Source organism: Prionailurus viverrinus, chromosome B4, assembly GCF_022837055.1.
Source record: "Prionailurus viverrinus isolate Anna chromosome B4, UM_Priviv_1.0, whole genome shotgun sequence".
In the NCBI taxonomy this organism is placed as follows: Eukaryota; Metazoa; Chordata; class Mammalia; order Carnivora; family Felidae; genus Prionailurus; species Prionailurus viverrinus.
This window is the reverse complement of record NC_062567.1, coordinates 55,415,193-55,436,609: the sequence shown is the minus strand read 5'-3', so window position 1 is coordinate 55,436,609 and position 21,417 is coordinate 55,415,193. Positions and strand designations below refer to the sequence as shown.

At 36.1% G+C, this 21,417-nt stretch overlaps 1 protein-coding gene across 1 annotated transcript in view; it reads right to left on the bottom strand.

Annotated features, from left to right (window-relative positions):
- IRAG2 (inositol 1,4,5-triphosphate receptor associated 2) overlaps nucleotides 1-21,417 on the bottom strand; it is a 134,315-nt gene that overhangs the window by 65,776 nt on the left and 47,122 nt on the right. Inside the window, exons 7-16 of the mRNA XM_047866803.1 lie at nucleotides 19,084-19,201; nucleotides 16,961-17,011; nucleotides 13,648-13,725; nucleotides 11,362-11,418; nucleotides 9,833-9,892; nucleotides 9,669-9,733; nucleotides 8,854-8,953; nucleotides 7,044-7,175; nucleotides 6,205-6,306; nucleotides 4,875-5,038 (exon numbers count right to left, since the gene is read on the bottom strand). Of these exons, the coding sequence (XP_047722759.1) occupies nucleotides 4,875-5,038; nucleotides 6,205-6,306; nucleotides 7,044-7,175; nucleotides 8,854-8,953; nucleotides 9,669-9,733; nucleotides 9,833-9,892; nucleotides 11,362-11,418; nucleotides 13,648-13,725; nucleotides 16,961-17,011; nucleotides 19,084-19,201 (927 nt within the window). The remainder of the gene's footprint in view (nucleotides 1-4,874; nucleotides 5,039-6,204; nucleotides 6,307-7,043; nucleotides 7,176-8,853; nucleotides 8,954-9,668; nucleotides 9,734-9,832; nucleotides 9,893-11,361; nucleotides 11,419-13,647; nucleotides 13,726-16,960; nucleotides 17,012-19,083; nucleotides 19,202-21,417) is intronic.

Sequence of the window (21,417 nt, the reverse complement as noted above, 5' to 3'; positions counted from 1 at the left end):
ATGTTCTGTAAGTGTCTGTTAGGTCCATTTAGTCTATAATATTCAAGTATGTTGTTTCCTTATTGATCTTCTGCCTCGATGTTCTATCCATTATTGAAAGTGGTGTATTTAAGTCTCCTATTATATTGCTATTTATTCCTTCCATTCTGTCAATATATGGTTTATATGTTTACATGCTCTGATACTGAATGCATATGTATTTTTAATTGTAATATCTTCCTAGTGAACTGATCCTTTTTATCACTGTATACTGCCCTCCCTTTGTCTCTTGTGACAATTTTTGACTTAAAGTCATTTTTCTCTGATATAAGTATAGCCACTCTGACTCTCCTTTGGCCAGTATTTGCCTGGAGTATCTTTTTTCACCCTTCACTTTCAGCCTATGTGTGTCCTTACATCTGAAGTGCGTCTCGCAGACAGCATATAGTTGGATCTTGTTTTTTAATCTATTCAGCCAGTCTATGTCTTTTGATTGGAAAGTTTATGTACATTTAAAGTAATTGTTGATAAAGAGGGACCTTTATGACCCCTTTTTCACCGTGGCCATTTTTCATTGTTTTGTGTGTTGCAGTTCTTTTGTTCCTTTTTCCTCCCTTGTCTTCATGTTTCTTTCTTTTTTTTTTTTTTTTTGATTAATAGTTCTTGACTCCTTTTTCTTTTGTGTATCTTCTACAGATATTTTCTTTGTGGTTACCATGGGGCTTACATAAAATATAACAGTATTTTAAGCTGACAACAACTTAACTTCAATCACATACAAAAACTATACTTTTACATCTCCCCTCCCCCCCTTTGTTATTGACACAACTTACAAATTTTTATTGTGTACTTTAACATATTTTTATCATTTTATATACTTACAATTTTTAAACTTTTATCTTATAATTAAGTGATTTGCTTATCACTGCTATAATATTACAGTATTCTATATTTCTCTATATATATATTTACCTTTACCTGATTTCACTGAACATCTTTATGACAGTTATTTTGAATTCTCTTAGAGGTAAATTATTTCTCTGATTCAATTAGTGACAGTTTTTGGAGATTTTGCTTCTTCATTTCTTCTGACTCTGTGTCAGTATCTGCACTTCAGAAAAAACAACCACTTCTCCCAGTCTCCATAGCCTGGACTCATATATACAGGAGAAAACCTTTATCAGTTTGGGCAGAGTTCTGGGGGCTTGCAAGTCTTCATGCTAATTCAAATCACCATTATCATCCTTATTGGAGCCTAAGTGTCTAGAGTATGATAGTAACATTGCTCTAAGATGGGTGTGACAGAAGACAGTCTTTTAGACACCCCTCAGAAAAGTGATCCTATTCTTTCCTTCCCTAGGGAGAAGCTAAGATCTGGTGTTTTTCATCTGTTTTCTTCTGAGCTAGGGGACTATGATGAGTACTTGTGTGCTAGTTCCACCTGCCATCACTGTTCTTAGTGTCCCCTAAGTGTCTACAGTATGTCCAGTTCCATCTGCACTTTGAGACAGTTGAGTCAAAAGCCACTATCTTGGCAAGTCCTCAGAAATGTTGGAATGTGGACACACAGTCTGATTCTTTTCTTCCCAGGGAGAAGCCGGATGCTGGGGGATTCCTTCTGATCACATGGTCCTATACCTGGAGCAGGAATGACACTGACAGGGTATCTAGAATTTTTCTACCAGCGTTGATGTGGCTGGTTTCACATCCACCCAGGTGCAGAGCTTCCCAAATAGTTTCTGAATTTCTCAAAAAAGTGAATTTGTTCATGTATCACTGTTGAATCAGTATATCCCATGAGGGAAGGAAGGCCCAGGGCCTCCTATTCGACCTTCTTGCTGACATTACCTCTTCCTCTTCCTCTTCTTCCTCTTCCTCTTCTTCTTTTTAAGACATCAGTTTTACCAACTTTTCTCTTTTGTAATAGTCTAAGCTCTCAAGACTGTCCATTATCTTCCAAGGGAAAGCAAAAGGATTGTAAGGACCAACAGAAATCCATATTTAATTACAACTTTAATCATATATATTACATATATTTGCACCTATAATGCACTTTGTGATTAAGTCTTAAAAATAGCTTTTAAAGAATTAGACAGTACTAGCTATTAAAGATATTCAAGAGATTTTAAATCTTTGAAGATGTTTCTTCCGTAGTGACTTGCATTATGTTAAGATATGTAGTATCAGCTTTGAGTGTGTTTTTAAATTCAGTATCTCCTTGCTAACATGTCCTAATGCCAAATCTTGATTTCTACTCCTGTTATCTGATTCTCTCTGAAACTTCACTATCCAAAGAGAACCCCATTTACCTAGTTTTCAGGAAAAAAAAAAACACAAAAAACCAACAACAATGCTGTAAGTCAAGGATGACTCTTTTTTGTATTCCCACATCAAATTCACTAGCATGTAAGATCTGACCCATCCTCAAAATAAAGTTTGAATCCAACCATTTCTTATCTCCTTGCTCACCCTGACTCATGTTACACTCCTTCACCTACACTATTGAAATAGTTTCTAACTCAGTGGCTCAAACATGCAAGCTCATTAAAACCTCAGGGCCTTTGCACTAGCTAATTCCTCTGACTAAAACCCTTCCCAGATCATTTCTTAGCTCATACTCTCACTTTGTTCAGCTATCTACTAAATTTACCAATCACAGACAAGGCTTTACTGGCCCTTCCTTCTAAAATTTGGTCCTCCTGCCCCACCATTCCTGGTCTTCTTATTCTCTTAATTTTCTTTATATCACTTACCACGATTGCCTGGTATTATAGTATATAGTTACACGTTTATTTGTTCACTCTTTGAATACCTTAAAAATACTAGTTTCATGGATGCAGAGGTTCCTTAGTTAATTTTCTAGCATTTAGAAAAATAACTGACAAGGAGTTGGCAATTGGGTGTTGCACAAATGACATACTTTACACTCCCTGAGACCTTCAAGAGCAGTTTTTCCTTTCATTGCCTCTCCTTAACTCATTCAATTCTTTCCATTTCTCAGTACTTCAGCCTATTTATTGTACAACAGAATGAAAGCCTTCTCCTTCCCAGAAAACAGCCCCTGAGAGTTTACCTTTAATAAATATTTCTAAACATAGAATTCTTACTTTCATCCCCACAAAATACTCCCTACTCATAGATAAAGCTTACTCATTTAAAACTTATAAGCAAATCACTTTTTGTGTAGCCACTAAATGGTTTTGTCTATTTAAAATTCTATCCGTGGGGCGCCTGGGTGGCGCAGTCGGTTAATCGTCCGACTTCAGCCAGGTCACGATCTCCCGGTCCGTGAGTTCGAGCCCGGCGTCAGGCTCTGGGCTGATGGCTCAGAGCCTGGAGCCTGTTTCCGATTCTGTGTCTCCCTCTCTCTCTGCCCCTCCCCCGTTCATGCTCTGTCTCTCTGTGTCCCAAAAATAAATAAAAACATTGAAAAAAAATTAAAAAAAAAATAAAATTCTATCCGGAAGGCAGGGGTTTAACCAGTTGGGCTTAACCTGCTCAATACCAGGTTCCCAGAATATTTTTAATGAATATTTCATCCAATTTTAACAAGAGCATGGTAGGGGATTAATAGTTGAAAGAACACGGGTTTTGAAGTTACACACATTTAGGTCTGATCCCAGCTGCCACTTAATAATCCCTCTTGGGCAACCTTGAATGAATCTCTGAAACTCTCAAGATAAATGAATGTCAAATTCTTAACACTACATCTAGCACAGTAAGCTCTCAACAAATTTCACCTATTGTTACTTAGTTGGGCTGCTTGTGAGTCTTATGGAATATAGAAGATTCACTTATTCAGAAATGACTCTCTCCAAATAGGTCTTTGTTGCTAAAAAGAAGAATTTTAACGCTCCCTTTTGTGGAGATGTTATCTGTGTAAGGAAGCTGCATATCCACTTAACCCACACACCACTATGGGGAAGTCTGGGCTCCCTGGTTCTTAGGGAGAATAGATGATCATTTTCTTGAGAGAACTCCTTCTGGTATTAACTTCTTTCTGGTATCTAATTTTCTTATTGGGGTGGGGTGGGGTGGGAATAAAACAGTTTCTTCTGGCTACTTTCTTTAAGCAACTTTGGTCTCTAACTACTTTTTTTTTTATCTTATTCAAATTCACTACACACCCATGTTCATTCACTCACCAAAAAAGCATTTCTTAAGGGGATTCTTAGTGTGGTACTAGCAGATACATAAATAGTGGTCAACAAAAGATGTTACTGGCTGTCCTTGTTTAGTATGTGGCTTACAGAGGGCACAAATTTCAAGAATTTGGTGAATTAAGAATTAAGGTGAGAGTAAGATAGTAAATTATTTTACATTTAGAGTCCTCTATTCCCTGACTTCTCTTACTTGAAATATAATTGACTAGTGCCCAGTGCAATAAATACATTGTATACTGAGGCAGAAAATGAAGCCAGATGGGACAGGAGTCAACAGACTCAAATTCTTCCATTAATAATAGACTTCTTTGTAGATTTCCCATTAATAACCCTAAGGTCTTGACCAATTCACTTTAAATCTTTATGCTTCAGTCCTGTGTAAAATTGTAAGGTTTTACTAAATGATCTCTGAAGTCCTTTCTGATTAAGAGAGTTCTATATTCTATAATTCCAATTTTCTTCTTTAGGGAAAATAACTCCTTATACAATAGGTTTCCACAAATTTTAAAGTTCACTATTTGCAATTTATTGCAATATATAAGTTGAATATATTTATGTCAATTTCATGCTACTTCATAATTCAAAATTATCAGACAAAATGCCTTCCTTGAAAGAGTGAGATCATCTGAAATCAATGCATACAACTTGAAAAAAGTAAACTGAATGCCATGGTACAATCCCAAACGTGTCATTATACAAAGCATGGGTTTCTTGCAGATAAATGACCATCACCTGGAAAGAAATTCTTTTCTGAAATAAAAATATTCCAGCCTGAATCTCTTCAAAGTCTCTATTAATTTGACAGATTCTTTATCAAGAGATTTTTTCTGGCTTCCCAAGGTGTTCAGCGTTAATATGCAAAGATTTAGTTTCTCTTCCATTTTATATTTGACTTCCTACAAGAAAAGTCACAAAACAAACTCCACTATTTCAGTGTTAAATATAAACAAATGACAGGCCATTCCCATCTCAATAGTATTCATGGTTATTAGACACTAAACTTCTAACTGAACAGATACCAAGTCTCAACTGTCCAAAGATTATTTTTTGGACCCATTATCTCAATTTAACAAGTACATATTGCGTGCCTATTATGTGACTAAAATTGAGCTTTCTTAATATAAGCGGTCCCTAACCATTTCATCAATCATCACAACTGCTTTAGAATAGGATGGGGCAAGGAAATGCAATGAAATCAGTATTTGTTTATTAGCATACTCAAAAGCAATTAAAACAAAAAAAGGTTTGTCAAGGGGGTTGAAATTAGTATTTCAGAGTCTTCAGAGTTCACTTCTTGCTTGAACTTAACTTAGGAAACTTATGGATGTTAGAAAGTTGTCTGGCAGCCAAGAAGTAGAGATAATAAGATAAAAGATTTCTTCTTTTATGCTTCCTTTATAACCAAACAGGAAATAGTTACCTAAGTTCTCATTTTTCCAATGTTCTGCTAATTTCTGGTATAATGAAACTATCAGAATCTCAGGAATAACATTCCTTTGCACAATAATTATTCCATCAAATTTAAGCAATTTTAATAAGTCAAAGAAAAATTCAAGCTTAGACTAGCAGTTCTCACAAGATTCAAATAAAATACTTTTTCCATTCAATTATTTTATCCTGTCTCTTTAATACATATCACACATCCTCACTCTCATTTTTCCCCTCATGTTCATGCACACTTATCCTCACACACACATCTTCATGCTCTCCCATACTTTTCCCTACTCTTACACATACTTATTTTCACACTTACCTTCACGCTCTCACACACTTACCTCATGCTCTCACACACTTATGCTACCCTCATGTCCACACACACTTATTCTCACTCTTAGACACACTTACCTTCACCCTTACACACACTTATCCTCACCCTCATACTCTTACTTTCACCCACATGCACATACTCACGCACATCCCCAGACATTCACTCCATACACATCAACAGCCCGAGATAGCAGAAAATTACATAAAGTCTTAGAAATGATACTGCATATAATATTACCTGGTTTAATAAAGCAGAAGAAAAAATAGGAAAATCACAAACACAAAAAACACTTACAGTAAGCTTGTTCTCCCACTTTTTTTTCACAGTAAATTCTGGATCAGTTACCCACTGTAGAGAGCTATCCATGAGGGTTTCAACTTCAGAAACTTCTTTGTGCTGAAAGAATTCCACATGTTCAACTGGGAATTCAGGTGAAAGGCATATGCTATTATATAAGAAGTAATTTAGACCAAAGGTCCTCTATAGATAATTAAGACACCATACACAGTTCTTTCTCATTTAATGCCACCCATGACTTTCCTTTATCCGGGGATATTGCCATGTGTAAATGCTAACTCTTGTCAGGTGCTGCATATATGCTGAATACATACAGGTAGAATCATTTTTTTAGACAAAACATGCACATTTTTCTTCCTGTCTCAAATAGTAGGAAACAAGCATTTTCATGGATTTCTTTTTCCACTCTTTAAATACTACCTACCATACGCTAGGTACTATGAAAGGGTCTAGAAATACCAACGTGAAGGTAAGATGTTTTCTTCCTCTAACCATCTCATTTCTAGCCAAAAATCAAAATGAAATAAGAGGTACTACTATTAGCCAGAAAGAAACTGTTCACTAGATACTATGTCTTCAGTCCTCTGATACTAATGATTAGCCTGTAGGAAAAAAAGTTCGAACAATTTATAACGAATGATCAACCTATTTGTCCTGATTGAGCCAGAACTGGAAGATCATCTTCAGGAAGGTTTAAGAAAAATCTCTTTTCATAATAGGATTAATTTGAATCTCAGCAAAACACAGATATGCCTGTACTCCACAAACATACTGTAGATCAGCTATCTGCAAATGTTCGTAGCCAGTGAATCACCACAGTACATGTTACACAATACCAGCTTTTGAAGGACAGCTGTGAATTCCACTCCCTTTTGTTCAAATTTTCTCAGTAATAGCATTTCTTGGTCCATCAACATATCCAGAGATGACAAACTGGTGAAACTGCACTGCCACTCAACTTCATTGTCCTGAAACAATTATTAAAGTGTTCACAACTCTGTCATTCTAATAAAGAACATTTTTAATGCAAATGATATTCATGGGTCAATATAACTGTCCCCACCAAAGAGTGCTAGTTGTTTTATAAAATCCTCCTATGTTACCGAACAACAGCTTACATTTTCTTTCTAGGATGGCGTCAACTTAACATTTATTCATTCTTAAGGAAAAACATTTATTCAATAGATAACATTTACATGTGGATAATATAAACCACTATGGCTCTAATTTAAGAAAATAGGGGAAGGTAAAGAAATACACAAGAAAAAAAAAAACTATAGGGAGGGTGTTCAATAACCACCACCGCAAAAAACTAGTTTCTTTTGTCTCCTCCTTTCATAAAAGTCACTCTCAGATGATGTTTTCCAAAGGATAATTCTTATGGTTCTCCCAAAGTATCCATCTCCTATCGTATTTTTGATACACGACCACACCACATTTAACTTCCTTCTTGTTGCCTATTGGAAAACATTTCAAGAGCTCTTATTTCTACACTTCCTAAGCCATTAGAACGATAAACCTCAGAGCCAGAACTTTGCCAGCTGCTTAACCCCTGTTTAGAAGTATAGAACTTTACAGGCTGGCATCTTGACATCATTATCATCTCAGAGGACTGCTGTGGCAGATTTGCCACCATTTCATTCAGTCTGGCAGTCTGGCCCGGTTTCAAAAACACAGTAAGATGATGAGTATTTGAAACAGAATGTCAGGAAAGCACAGCCCTCAGAAGAATGTCCAAGGCTGCCGGAGACAGCTTTAGATGAAGGCAGCATATGTTGCCCCCGGATCCTTGGCAGGAGAAATTCAAACAGCATTTGCCCTGAAGACATTTTTCCTCTTCTTTCAAGGTCATGTCACAGCTGTCAGGAGGAGGACATTCTGACATATCCATCGTCCACAGACATGGAAAGCCCATCAAAGTGGTGAAAATAAAGCAATTTGCTAACAAAGCATTTCCTAACACAACAAGCACAGACTGGAAAATACAAAGGAGTAAAAATATAGTCTTTGGGGGGTGGATCTCCAACATTTCATCCCCAAGAAGGCTTTTGATAATTTCCTTCCATGCTGAAAAAACTGGGTCTTCCTAACAGAAATTTTTTAAAGTAATAATTCATTTGCATTTTTAAATTAACCAAAAACATAAAAATGCCAATTTCTGTTCAGAATGTAATAATCAGTGCCATTACATTGGGATGCTACAATTTCATTTTAGAGCAAAGAAATTTCATGATTTTTCTAAGCATCTTTATTTTTGTCAGATACATTTATTTCGGGGGGTTAGGGAAATACCTAAAGATAGTTCATGGATCTCTATCGTTATCTTCAGGACCCCAGGCCCGGGTATCGGCACAGGTACTTTCTCCTAAAAAAATATCAAGACTATACAGATTTCTAAAGTCTGGATTCACTGAACACATGCTTCTTCAATCTTAGCCTTAACCTCACTATGATTTTCAGTCATAACGTGAAAAAGGTCCATTTTTTTTTCACGCTAAGAGACTTTAGGTTTGGATTCTAAAAACATTCAACAGATTTCCTCAAAATATCACAGGTGCTCTTCAGCAAGCTTGGACCTTCACCTGAAGTAAGCTATTGCATATGGTCTTATTTTATGAAGTTTTGCATTTGATGATAATCACCTACCTCTGTAGATTGAGCAAGAGTGAGTTCACAATGTAAAGATTTTTCTTCTTCAGAGATGATACTATTACACTCTTCACTAACATTCAGCTGGATCCCATTTCTTGAAAAATGAAAATAATAATCCAGTCCAGTTAGATGTGACTATGTTATAAGTCACCAAAATGGGGTTTATCACTCCAGTAAGCCCTCATGTGTGCCAAGGATTGTATAAGGTACTTAGTAATAGAGAGAAATAATATTCTCTGTCCTCCAGGACCAGCACAGACTAATGACTCTAGGCGGTTGTAAACAAGTAGGCCATGCTTTTTTTTCTCTCTTTTTTTAAGAACTAGAGCCAATAGTTAAAAATGAGAAAATCTAGATTTCTGGCTTTTCTTTTAAAAATCAAAAGATGCAGCTACACTGGGCCAAAATATTCTTGATTCGCTGGCCTTCATCTGGGTAATACACTTTTCTCAGTTGTCACTCTTCTAAATGTGTGCACTTATCCCAAATATTTTGCTCACTTTTGATATCTGTGTGGCTCCTGTAGACTCCTGGATAGCATAGTGTGCATACTTAAAAACAATTATAAGATGAGGTATGTTAATAAAGAGGTAAGAACAGCATGCCATGCATGCATTCAAAAGGATTGCTTAATCTCAAAGTAAGAAAAAAGCATAGGTCATGGAAAACTGAGAAGGAGATCTATTGCAGAAAAGGAGAGAAAAATATCATGAATGTGGCACAAAGAATTGTACATAGCTCAGCAGACCAATAATGCAGGGTAGAGGCACATGAGAGAGAGAAGGCTGGTGAGAAGTTGCTCTACTTACAAGATAAGTTCCTGTTGCAAGTGCTGTAATTCATGAGCCAGTTTGTTTTTATCCCCTCGTAAATTCTGGAATCACATACAACATTAGGCTGTACGTGTTACTCTAATGGGGGATTTACATTTAAACAACCCCACCTTGCAAACTGTGAGATTATTATGGTATACCTCTATAATGTTTCCATATTCTATGATGGTTGACTTAAGTTCTTCTATACTTAAATCCTTCTGAAAAGCAGAAGAGAGAATACCAAATACATGTATGAGTCTACCAAACCATATTTAGATTCTCAATCTGAGCCACAGAAAAATTGTAAATGCTCAATGATGATGAGACCTTCTACCAATCTTATTTGAAAGCTGAACCAGTCTGTGTTTATGATTAAAACCACATAAAAAAAAGTATGGGACAGCAAGGCAGCTATACCTAACTGGTGCCGTTATGTTCTATATTTGCCTGGTTCCGTGGAATCAAACTCTAAAAGGTAATTCTTAAGCTCAAGTCAAAATTATACTTACTATCATAACAGGAAAAAAATCAGTCTACCTACAAATGACTAATGAATTATTAAGGTATCCAATTTTATCCAGTTCAAATGATATCTGTTAATCATAGTTTTGTACTCTAAGACCAGAAGGTACAGTCACTGTCTGACCTATAATTTTACCTCATGATTAACATAGTGCCTGGCAAATGGGAAGTGCTCAATCAATACCTTATGAATGTTGGGCAGAAATGCAAAGTGGTAGAAAGACCAGAGTTACGGAGGAAGTGAGAAGCCACTACAACAATGCACTCTATGGAGATAAAGAACACTCACAATGAAGACAGAAATTTGGTACAATATTCAGTATCTTCATCAATGTCCACAATTCATAAAGGATTCCTTTGTAACTTTGTAACAGAGAAACGAAAAGGAAATACTGCTCTTTATTCACTTCCTCCATCTTGGAAGTTTATTACTTAGATTGTGTCCTTCCTATGTCTCTTAAAGCTACCATAACCAGCATCTCTGTAGCCAGCATCTTTTGTTAATACATAGGTCATGATTAAGGATACAGTGATAAAGAAAATCGTGTCTATCTACCTATCTATCAATCAAATCAATCTAACTAGGTAGAAATAACTGGGGAATATATTCTTCTTGTTCCCTAAATGACTGCACACTCATTTACGTTATTATGAATTAAAACTACATCACTGGGGCACAAGGGTGGCTCAGTAGGTTAAGCTTCCAACTTTAGCTCAGGTCATGATCTCATGGTTCATGATTTTGAGCCCCACATTGGACTCTCTGCTGACAGCACAGAGCCTGCTTGTTTTTTTCTCTCCCTCCCTCTCTCTGCCCCTCCTGCACATGCACACACACACTCTCTCTCTCTCTCTAAATAAATAAACTTAAAAAAAGACTACATCACCATATCTAGCCAGTAACTGGTAATTGGTACACAAATATTACATAAATGGATGAATACCACCCAAACTTAGGATATGTTAAAACTTATCCCAGATGACAAAGTCTGTATTCTTTGTTCAGAAGAACATTTTTGTGAAGTATTATAGAGGAAAGTCCTGTGATAGAATATTAGAATCAGGTACTCTAATAGGGGTGAAGTTACACAAATGACCATCTCCTTTATGATTTGGGGAGAGCTAGCAAACCCCATGGGACTTCATGGGCAGGGACCATACCAACCTTCTGCAAACTTGCATCTTTGTTAAGCAAAGTGTTCTCATATGTGTGTAACTGCATCTGAAAAGAGACAAGTTTCGGGAAGGCCACTGGGACATTGCTTTGGTAAAAGATAATGCCATAAAATCATTCCAAAAGGGAGACATGTTTCTCAAGCACCTTTAACGGGCATGTGTTTCTTTATAAACAACTTTCACATCAGCCTCATGACAACTCGAGAGGCTAGGGCTGTTGCCCTCACTTTACCAGTGAGGAAGTTGAAGCTCAGCACTATTAGAAGACTTGCTCAATGTCACACATGGTAAGGGACAGAACTGAGCCTATAATATGAATATTCAGCTTTAGTCATGTGCCCTTTCCACTATTTTACACTTTATATAATAAGAAGACCAATAGAGTCTTCATTTTCTTGGTGAAAATGGAAGTCTAGATAGAACATGAACACAAATCTATGTCAACATATAAAAGACCCTTCCTCTTGGATAACAAGTATTGTAGAAACCCACAGATGATCTAGCAACATAACCTAAACTTGCCAAAATCTCATTAGTTAGATTGCAAGAAAAAAACTGTCTTTTAAAAACATAGTTTAAAAATGTTCAAGATGTCTCTTAGCAGAGTGAATATTAGAATATATTGGTTTATTCAAAGCAAAGGCAAGCTTGTTGGCAAAGTCTTCTAAATATAATTGACAAGTATGTATACTGATTAAATTGAAAACCTAGAAAAATGATCATCATAGTCAGAAGTAGAATCATCCCTTAATCATATATATATTTGATATCCTTTTAGGTATTTTCACATAATCTTCTCATTTGAGTTTCCACCAAGCTTGGGGATTAGGTAGAAAATATCACAGCCATTTAGTAGGTGAGAAAAGAAAGACTTAAAAGAGGTTAACAACTTGCTTGAGGTCATAAAGCTTTTAAGTAGAGAAGACAGGATTTGAACCCATGTCTTCTAACTCTTTCTACTAGTTTATGACAGTTGTGTTTTCCAAAAACAGTCATTCCTAGAATAAAATTAATTTCAATGTCTAAACTATGATATATATATATGTATATGTATACACACATACCTACAAACATGAAATTTAAATATATCATTTCACACATATACTACAGCAAAAAATATTATTCAAGTAAACTATTAGAGATGACAATAAGTGGATATGAATTCCTAAATTTATTAATATTCTTTAGTTTCCTGATAAGAATGTATGGAATACATAACAAAATATACACCAAATATAGACTTTTTAGATGCAGTTTAGATAAAAAATCATTTTTGTAGGTTATTATCCCTTAATTCAATCAAGGATACATTTTCCCAGCACTTGTTTTGTGCATTATGAAGGTATAATAGCTGAAATCTTTGATGATTGAGGGATTTACAAAACCAGATACCCCTCAACTAGAAAATACCATTATAATAAAAAATATAAATAGTTACAAGTGTTGGCAAGGATGTGGAGAAATCTGAGCCCTCATGCATAACTGGTGGAAATATAAAATGGTGCCAGAAGAGAGTCTGGTAGTTCCTAAAAAGGTCTAACATAGTTATCCTATGACCCTGTAATTCTACTCCTAAGTGTATACTTAAGAGAAAATACATGGACACAAAAATGCATATACAAATGTTCATAGGAGCACTGTTCATAATAGTCAAAAAGTAGAAACAGCCCAAATGCTCATCACCTGATGAATGGATAAACAATACGTGGTATATCCATAAAATGGAATATTATCCAGTAATAAAATGAAATAAGGTATTGATATATTTTATAACATGAATGCACCTTGAAAACATGTTCAGTGAAAGAAACCAATCATGAAAGACCACATGGTGTGTATGATTCCATTTTATTGAAATGTCCAGAACAGGTAAATCTGTATTATAGAGACAAAAAAAATCTTTAAAGTGGTTGTCTTAGGGTTGGTGGGGAATGGGAGTGACTGCTAAAGGAATTTCTTTGGGGATGATAAAAATGTTTTAAAATTGCTTTTGGTGATGTTTGCGCAACTCTGTGAATATACCAAAAACCACTGACATATCATTTAAAGTGGGCTAATTTAATGACATGTGTGTTATATATCAGTAAAGCCATTATGTAAAAAAAAAAAAAAAATAGAAACTGTGTTTTATATACTCTAATTGAGACATTTTGAGGAACACAAATTTCAGAATTTATAACCAAAGGTTATTGTGTCAATGGGTCATATACACCTTGATAAAGTAATATTGGTTTGACAAAAGAAAATATTTTACCAGTATTTGGGAAGTGCTTACTTGGTACTCAGTCTCAGTTTTAGACAATTCCTCAATCTTCTTTTCCAATTTATAGATATCCATAATGTTCTTAGTATTCTGGGTAAAAGAAGATAATATTCTTAGATTTAGACCAAATAAACAAACAAACAAGCAAACAAACATCACAAAGTCTTTTTTAGGAAGTGGTATTTTTATCGTTAACATCAGAATTCATTTTAAACTAAGGGAAAAAACTTTAGACTTTATCCAAAAATAACATGATCCTTTTAACATGACCATCCAGGGGGCACCGGGATGGCTCAGTTGGTTAAGCGCCTGACTCTTGTTTTTGGCCCAAGTCATAATCTCACAGTTCATGGGTTTGAGCCCCACAAAGGGCTTTGTGCTGACAGTGTGGAGCCTGCTTAGGATTCTCTCTCCCTCTCTCTCTCTGCCCATCCCTCACTCATGCACACATGTGCACTCTCTCTCAAAATAAATAAATAGACTTAAAAAAAATTAACATGACCATCTAGGGATACTCTTGAGAGTCCCTTCTTATCTTCCATGCCACCTTGGCTGTGCACTCCCTGGTCACATCTTCATCTTCAAACCGGTCATTCCCAGAAAATTTGACCCCCTTCTCATTTTCATTGTGAGCATCTCACTCTTTAACCATCACTTCTTTCCAGATTACTTCTTTGAGAGCCAACAAACCTTCAGTCCCCACTGAAGTCTACAGTCCATTGATCCTACCACCTTCTCATTACCCTTCCACTTTCCTGTGAACTCAGTTGCCTTTTCACTCAGCTTTAAATTCTTCCATGGTCCATCATTATAATCCCTCCCTTCCACTTCCCCTCAATTCCTTTGCTTCTCGCCCACTTGCTTCTTAGTATTTGCTTAATTTCTGCTTGCTACCCACTCCCTGTCAGCACCTTTTCAGATAAACATTGTTAAAGAAAAATACAAATGAACCAACAGATCACACATTCAATTTATAATTTTTAACTTCAGTGTTTACTGGTGATCAGATCATACAATCCTAGTCCATTCACAGGGCCACTGGCCTAAACCAGGGATCTGCAAACTACACCAACTCTCCCACCCCACCCCTGCAAGTCAACTCCAGCTGACCACCCAGTTTGTAAATAGTTTTACTAGAACGCAGCCATGCCTACCTTTTTTTTTTTTTTTTTTTTTTTTGCACATTGTCTGTGGTTGCTTTCATATGACAATGGCAGAAGTGAGTGGTGGCAACAAAGGTCTTTTAGACAGGCAAGACTAAAAATATTTACTATGAGATCCTGTACAAAAAGTTTATCAACTCCTGGCCTATTTCATCCTTTCTCTCCTTAAACTCCAATACCTCCTCCAGCTTCCTCACTCTCAGGTGATGTCTTTTCTTTTATCTCAGTGAGACATTGGAAACAATCAGAAGAGAGCTTCCATATCACCAGAACATATGATAAATATCCTTGGATGTTTTATAAAGTATTTGTTGATCTAACACTTCTCTCTACCTCCACTCTAACTGCTTCAGTCTGAGCCTCCATAAACTTATGCCTGCCATGTTACAAGGTCCTCTTAATTGGTCTCCCATTTCTTCCCTTGCCTCACTACAGTTGATTTTAAACCCAGCAGCCAGAGTTATGTTGTTAAAATAGAAATCAGATCACATTACTCATTTGCTCAGAACTGTCCAACGGCTCCCATCTCAATCAGTGGAAACAGCCAGAGTCTGTCAAAGCCTACATGTGCCTCTGTGGGTGGGTCTTGCTCCCCACAGCTCTCCGCTATACCTATTGCTGCTGTTTCCCTCTGCTCCAGCCAAACTGGCCTTGCTGTCCTTCCCAAAGAGCAGGCAGACTAAGCCTAAAGACTTAGAGCTTATGGTTTCCTCTGCCTGGAATGCTCTCTTCTGATAAACCTTGCATTTTTATTAAGTGATTAACTTCATAGAGCTACTTTTTCTAACTACTCTAGTTTAAATTGCACTGTCCCACAATTTTGTTTTCTGCTTTTCTTTCCTCCATGGCACTAATCACCACCTAGCATGCTAGTTCCACATGGACTATTCTGCTTAAGCTTATATCCTCAACACCTAGAATAGTGCCTAGCACATGGAAGTCTCCCAATGAATATGTGTTTGTTGAATGAATGAATGAATGAATGAATGGAGTGAATGGAACTACCAAACCATTGCGCTGTTAGTCTTCACAATGTATCAGATTTTTACCACCTAAGGAATCTAGTAATGAATCTAGTATATGCATTTTCTAACGCAAATCAGTATTTGCAATGTTGTTTCATGTTGAAGGGTTCCAAAACTTCCTCCTTCTATCTCAGTTCTAAATTCAGTTCTGTACAATTTGTTGATGTTAGTCAAACATCTTAAATACAAGGAGAAAAATGTCTTTCACTGGGAACTTAATTGTAAAGCACAGGCTTCATGAAAACCTGGCCTTGTAGCTAAACCATGCCTAAATCTAATGTAGGATTTCTTGACATTTAATCGTTCCTTTCCAATCCACTATAAAATTGCTTTAATGTCCAGTTGGCCCATATTTGGAATAACTCTCCATCACAGACTGTTCATCACAGCTTAGAAAATATTCCTGATAAACTTATAAAAAGCCCAAATAAAAACTATATATAAATTGACATTCAAGAGGTACTTACAGAGAATTTTCCTCCAAAATAGTACCTTACTAGTAGCTTTGGTACCTGTTGTTTCAATGCTTTAATTCTGTTGCTTAGAAAACTTATTTCATAGAATTTCTTAGAGATTTTACTAATATTTCCTAACATATATGAAGTACATTATGATTCACCAAATAGCTTCACATACATTATCTCAATCTCCAAAATAACTGTAGGGAATAGGTATTATTAACCCAAAAAAGATAGATGGCTTTTCCAAAGTCAGACTTTCAGACCTAATGCCTGAATCTTAGACTCAAGACTTTTGCCACCTAGTTCAGTAGAATAATAATGGGAAATTATTAGATAATGTCTACATTTTCCTTCTTGATTTGTATACTTTTTATATGGGTTAATTTCATTTCATCTTAAATTTGAATTTCTAAAACACCATTTCTTCCACGGATAATTATAAAGGTAATAATGTACTTCTATTACAGACATGAAAGTCCTATCCATTCTTCCTCACTTGCCATTTGACAACAACAACAACAACAACAACAACAACAACAACAACAGAAACTGATCTTTGGTTCACAGAATCCTAAATATTCAGATAATTTCTATTTAATCCAGGGTCAGAACTCATGCTTGTATGATTTCCAGATGTTTATCTGTGCCTGTGTTTAACAATTTCAGCATACCTCACCTCTTCTTGGAGAATCCGAATCTTAAGAATCAGAGCCCGGTTTTCTGTCTCCTGATTCATTAAGAGAAAGTAATTAAAAAATATTTAGAAGTTTATGGAAACACCACATACATTTACCTCTAAGGCTACTGACATTCTTTCTCTTTATTAACTTTAAATATGGTAGTCACATATCACAAGCCTAGTCTGAAAATATTTTCAATATGGACCTAAGCCTTTGGCTTCAAGTTTCTTGGGATTTGTAAGTCACTTTTCTCCTTGACTCAGTCTAACTGACAGGGAAGGAAAGAGGAAAACCAAAAAAGGAATAATATAGCTTCTTTCCTTGCTACTTTCCTGCCATCCACTTATGACAGGTAGTGTGAATTCATCTATTTAAAATGGCACCCTGAAATCACGAAAAGTTCTAGCTTTCTACTTGAAGTTGTTGATATTCTCAGATTCAGTATTACCAGAACATACAAATATCAAAAGCCATTTAATCATTAAGAGCCCCAAATTCAGAACCACAAGAAAAAAAATATTCTAGGACAAGATATATGCCAAAACATTAATAGGAAATCTTGTGGATAAGGTAAGGATTTTTGTGGGGTTTTATTTTTTCTTTGTTAATATGCATTTCCTCATTTTATAGAGTGAACAGGTATTACCTATGTAATATAAAAATAAAAGGAGAAACATCTCAGGTTAAGATGTCATTTGTACAAGAATGAAAGAACACAAACACCACATAATTGGAATCTGAAGACCTGAGTTAAGTTGTAGCTCTACACTTATTGACTTTAAATAATCAAAACATCTCTGGACTTTACCTATAACTATTAATTTTTTTAACTGAAGAATAGCACCTTCTGCTTTTACTTCACAGAATTTCTATGGCAACCAACTAAATAAAGTAGTAAAAATTCTTTTGAAATTGTAAAACACTATAAATTGCACAAGGTTAGGATTGTATGTCTAGGGCTCAGCACTTTTAACAGTAGCAGCTAACAATATTGAGTCCTAGGAAGAAAGAGAACATTGATTCTTTTCATGTATTAACTTATTTAGCCCTCCCAGAGAGGGCAGGTAGTACTATTATCTTACTTTTACTTGTGAGGACACTAAAGGTTAAAGAGGTTACATGGTTTGCCTAAAGTTACACAGCTGTCAGAGGCAGGACTTATATGCCAGCAGTCTGACTCCCAAGAGTGGCTACTTGACCATTTCTCAACATTTCCTCAACATAGAAGTTCCTGTGTGGTCCCAAATTGAGTCTTTCCTGTACTGCATCCACAGAGATGTTCAGAGTCACCTGACAATGAGTCTAGTCCTCACATTTTGCTATTGAGGCAAGAGCTGAGCTAAGCTAAGCTGTGTTGGTTGTGGCAGTGACACAGGCCTGGAGTCCAACTGTCCTAATGGCTAATACATCTAAAAATGAATTAGTCTGAATGACTTATAGCTGATCCCACCATCATTAGCAATGGTAGAATACTGCTGGCATATAGAAGGATTTTGAAGATTATTACTAAAGCTCTAAAGATTATTACCAAAATGGTTTAACATTCTCAATAAAAATAACTACTTTTTTTTGGCAGTTGAGGTAAAGCTTTGTCTAAATAATGTTTTGCTCTAAAAATTATAAGCCTGTGTTTATTTAGTGTAAGGACTGATTTATGAGGCTTCTTAGATTACTAAATTCATAAGTACTTAGTTATCTAAGTAGAAATAAGTATGGGGATAATGAATTTTTTGAAAACCTTTCTTGAGAAAAAGCTGAAAATTTGATAGAGAATTTTTTTAAAGAAAATTCAAGTGGTTTTTAGCATTAGTTATTTACAAATTCACATATCAACTTCTGGAGGCATTCCAGAGATGTAGGTCTTCACAAACCATTGTGGATAGGATTGAGTAATTTGTAAAGAATTTTAATCTTGGTTGAAAAGAAAAACAGTCTATCCTATTTGCCTTTACTTTTCTTTTTTTTCTTCCAAATTTTTATTTAAATTGCCTTTACTTTTCTAAGGTATTACCAATTCATTTATCAGCCTACTGACTTCTGAGTTTTGCCTCCAAATAAACCCTCTTGGCTATCAGTTATGTAAACTATATGCCAATTTCAAAGTACTTGGATGACTTACTAATTGTTTGTTCTGAGCTACAATCATGGTCTTCTGCTCTTCTGAAGCATTCATACTAATTTTCAGTTCCTCCAGTTCTTCTTTTAACAGATTCGTTCTCATATTAGCCTGGTGGGCACTGTGGGGGTGGGGGTGGGGAGGAAGGCAATGAGCAAAACCTCAAATATAACTGTCAAAGATACAAAGTAAAGCCAAGGACTATTTTTGGACCCAAGTTGAAAACCACTAAAGGCTTAAACCAGATACCAACAATAGTAAAAATATACCCATGATCTTTCACAGCCCTTTGAAAAGAAAGAGATTTTGTGGGGAGCTTTGGTGGGGGAAGAGAGATAGAAGGAAACAAACATTCTTGAAGATAAAGATTTGGAGTCTCCCTTTGAAATTCATCACTGGCTGAATCACATGGTTCTTTCCTTCTACTAAGATGTAATATTATTTAATGCAATTCTATACATATTTATTGAATAATACCATGTTCCAGGTGCTCTACCCTGCAAGAAGGCCTATGATGGTGAACAAGGGACATGGTCCTTGCTCTTGTAGCAGTTACAAACTAATGAAGGAGAGGACAACTATAGTTGTCTATATAGTGTCTATTCATTTTCCTTTAGAAGTTTATTATAGCATTGTTTACAATACCAAAGCATTGGAAACAACCTAAATTTCCAACAAAAAGAAACCTATTAAATGAATTATGGTAATCCATAGCATGGAATTGCCTATTTGTACTCCCACTGGATTATAAACTGTTTTCTGAGCAGGGTCTCATAGAAGGTACATTTGTCTTCCTTACTAAGGAATTACGTTGATCATTCAACAAATGTTCATGGAGCAGCAACTCTGTGCCAGGCGTTATGATAAGCACTAAAGAAGCCAAAGTGAATCCAAATATGAGAACTCTACCCTCCTGGAGTTTATAGACTAGAAGGGTAAACAGAAATCGTAATTATAACACAGTGTGATATGAACCAAGATTGGAGTGAATCCAAGTTCTGTAGACACTGTGTAAATGGCAGACACCTCAAATAATGGGGATTGGGGGGGTGGGGAGAGGGAGACAACAAACAGAAGCCCATTGAGGGACTTCAAGCAATTAGATGTTGTTAGAACCTAGAGTAGAAAGTGGGAATAGAGATAAGGCAACAGAGGCCCCCTCAAGAAGGGTTCTGCCAATTGGATTACATCTTGAAGGTGACAGGGATCCATGGAAGTATTTAAAGCAAGGGCATGATGTGGCAGACTGGCATTTAGAAAGAGCATTCCTGCCTGTGTGGCACTAGTTTTAGAAACGTAGGGAGACTAATCAGGAGGTTGCTGTAGTGATCCAGGTAAAAGATGATGTTGAGTTGAACTAAGTAGTAGATATAGGAAAAGAAAGATGTAAACCTACTTGAGGAATATAAAAGAGGTAAAATTAACAGGACTTGCTATTTGATTTAGAAATGAAGGCAGAGAAAGACAGGAGAAAAAGGTTTCTGGCTGGCAGACCTGTGGACAAATGACAGAGTTGTTCTATGGCAGACATTCTACTGAGCACTAGGGTGACCAGGATGAGTAACACGGGGTTCCTCCCATCCACACACAGTTAATATAGGAGGCAAATGATGGGACAACCACTCAATGAAAGGAAGCAGAGCCCTTTCTGAAGGATCAGGGGAAGGAAGAGGATACAAAGGGCTTAATTTTGTGGACACTAAGCATTCCGGCTGCCCATCCAGATTCTCTAGGCTTTCTGTCCATTCTGTGAGTTATTCAATTCCTTTCTAGTACATTTCTTCACTGCTTATGCTAACTACAGTCAGCTTCTAGTGCTTACAACCAAATATTCTCCCTGGCACATTCATCCAAGGCATAGATTTTTAAGAGAAACTTTGAATTATTTTATCTCAGATATGTAATAAATAAACCCATTGTGGAAAGGAGAAAGCTTAAAGTAATTGTTTCTTTTTATTTACTTTATAGATTGGCTTTGAGGCTAGACTGGCTAGTCAAAAATTATGAGGGAAAGAATCCATGGTCAGGATATTCTACTGTCTTTTCAAGTTAATTTAGAACTCTTCTGTTCAAAATTTTAGCACCTAAACATCTTTAAATGCAGAACTTTTGAGAAAATTGTTGCTTTTCTTCCTGAAGTTCAAGCATCTCCTTGCAACGCATTTCCCCAGTGCTTGATACCATGTGGTATGTCTTCTTGGTTCTTTATTCCTCTTTATCTTAAGCTAAAGTCATGAATTTTCTTATCATCCATCAACTTTATCAGATACCCTGAAAGCACATTTTAAATCTGACTCACCAATGAATCTCTCATAATAGAGTTGACCCTTGAACAAC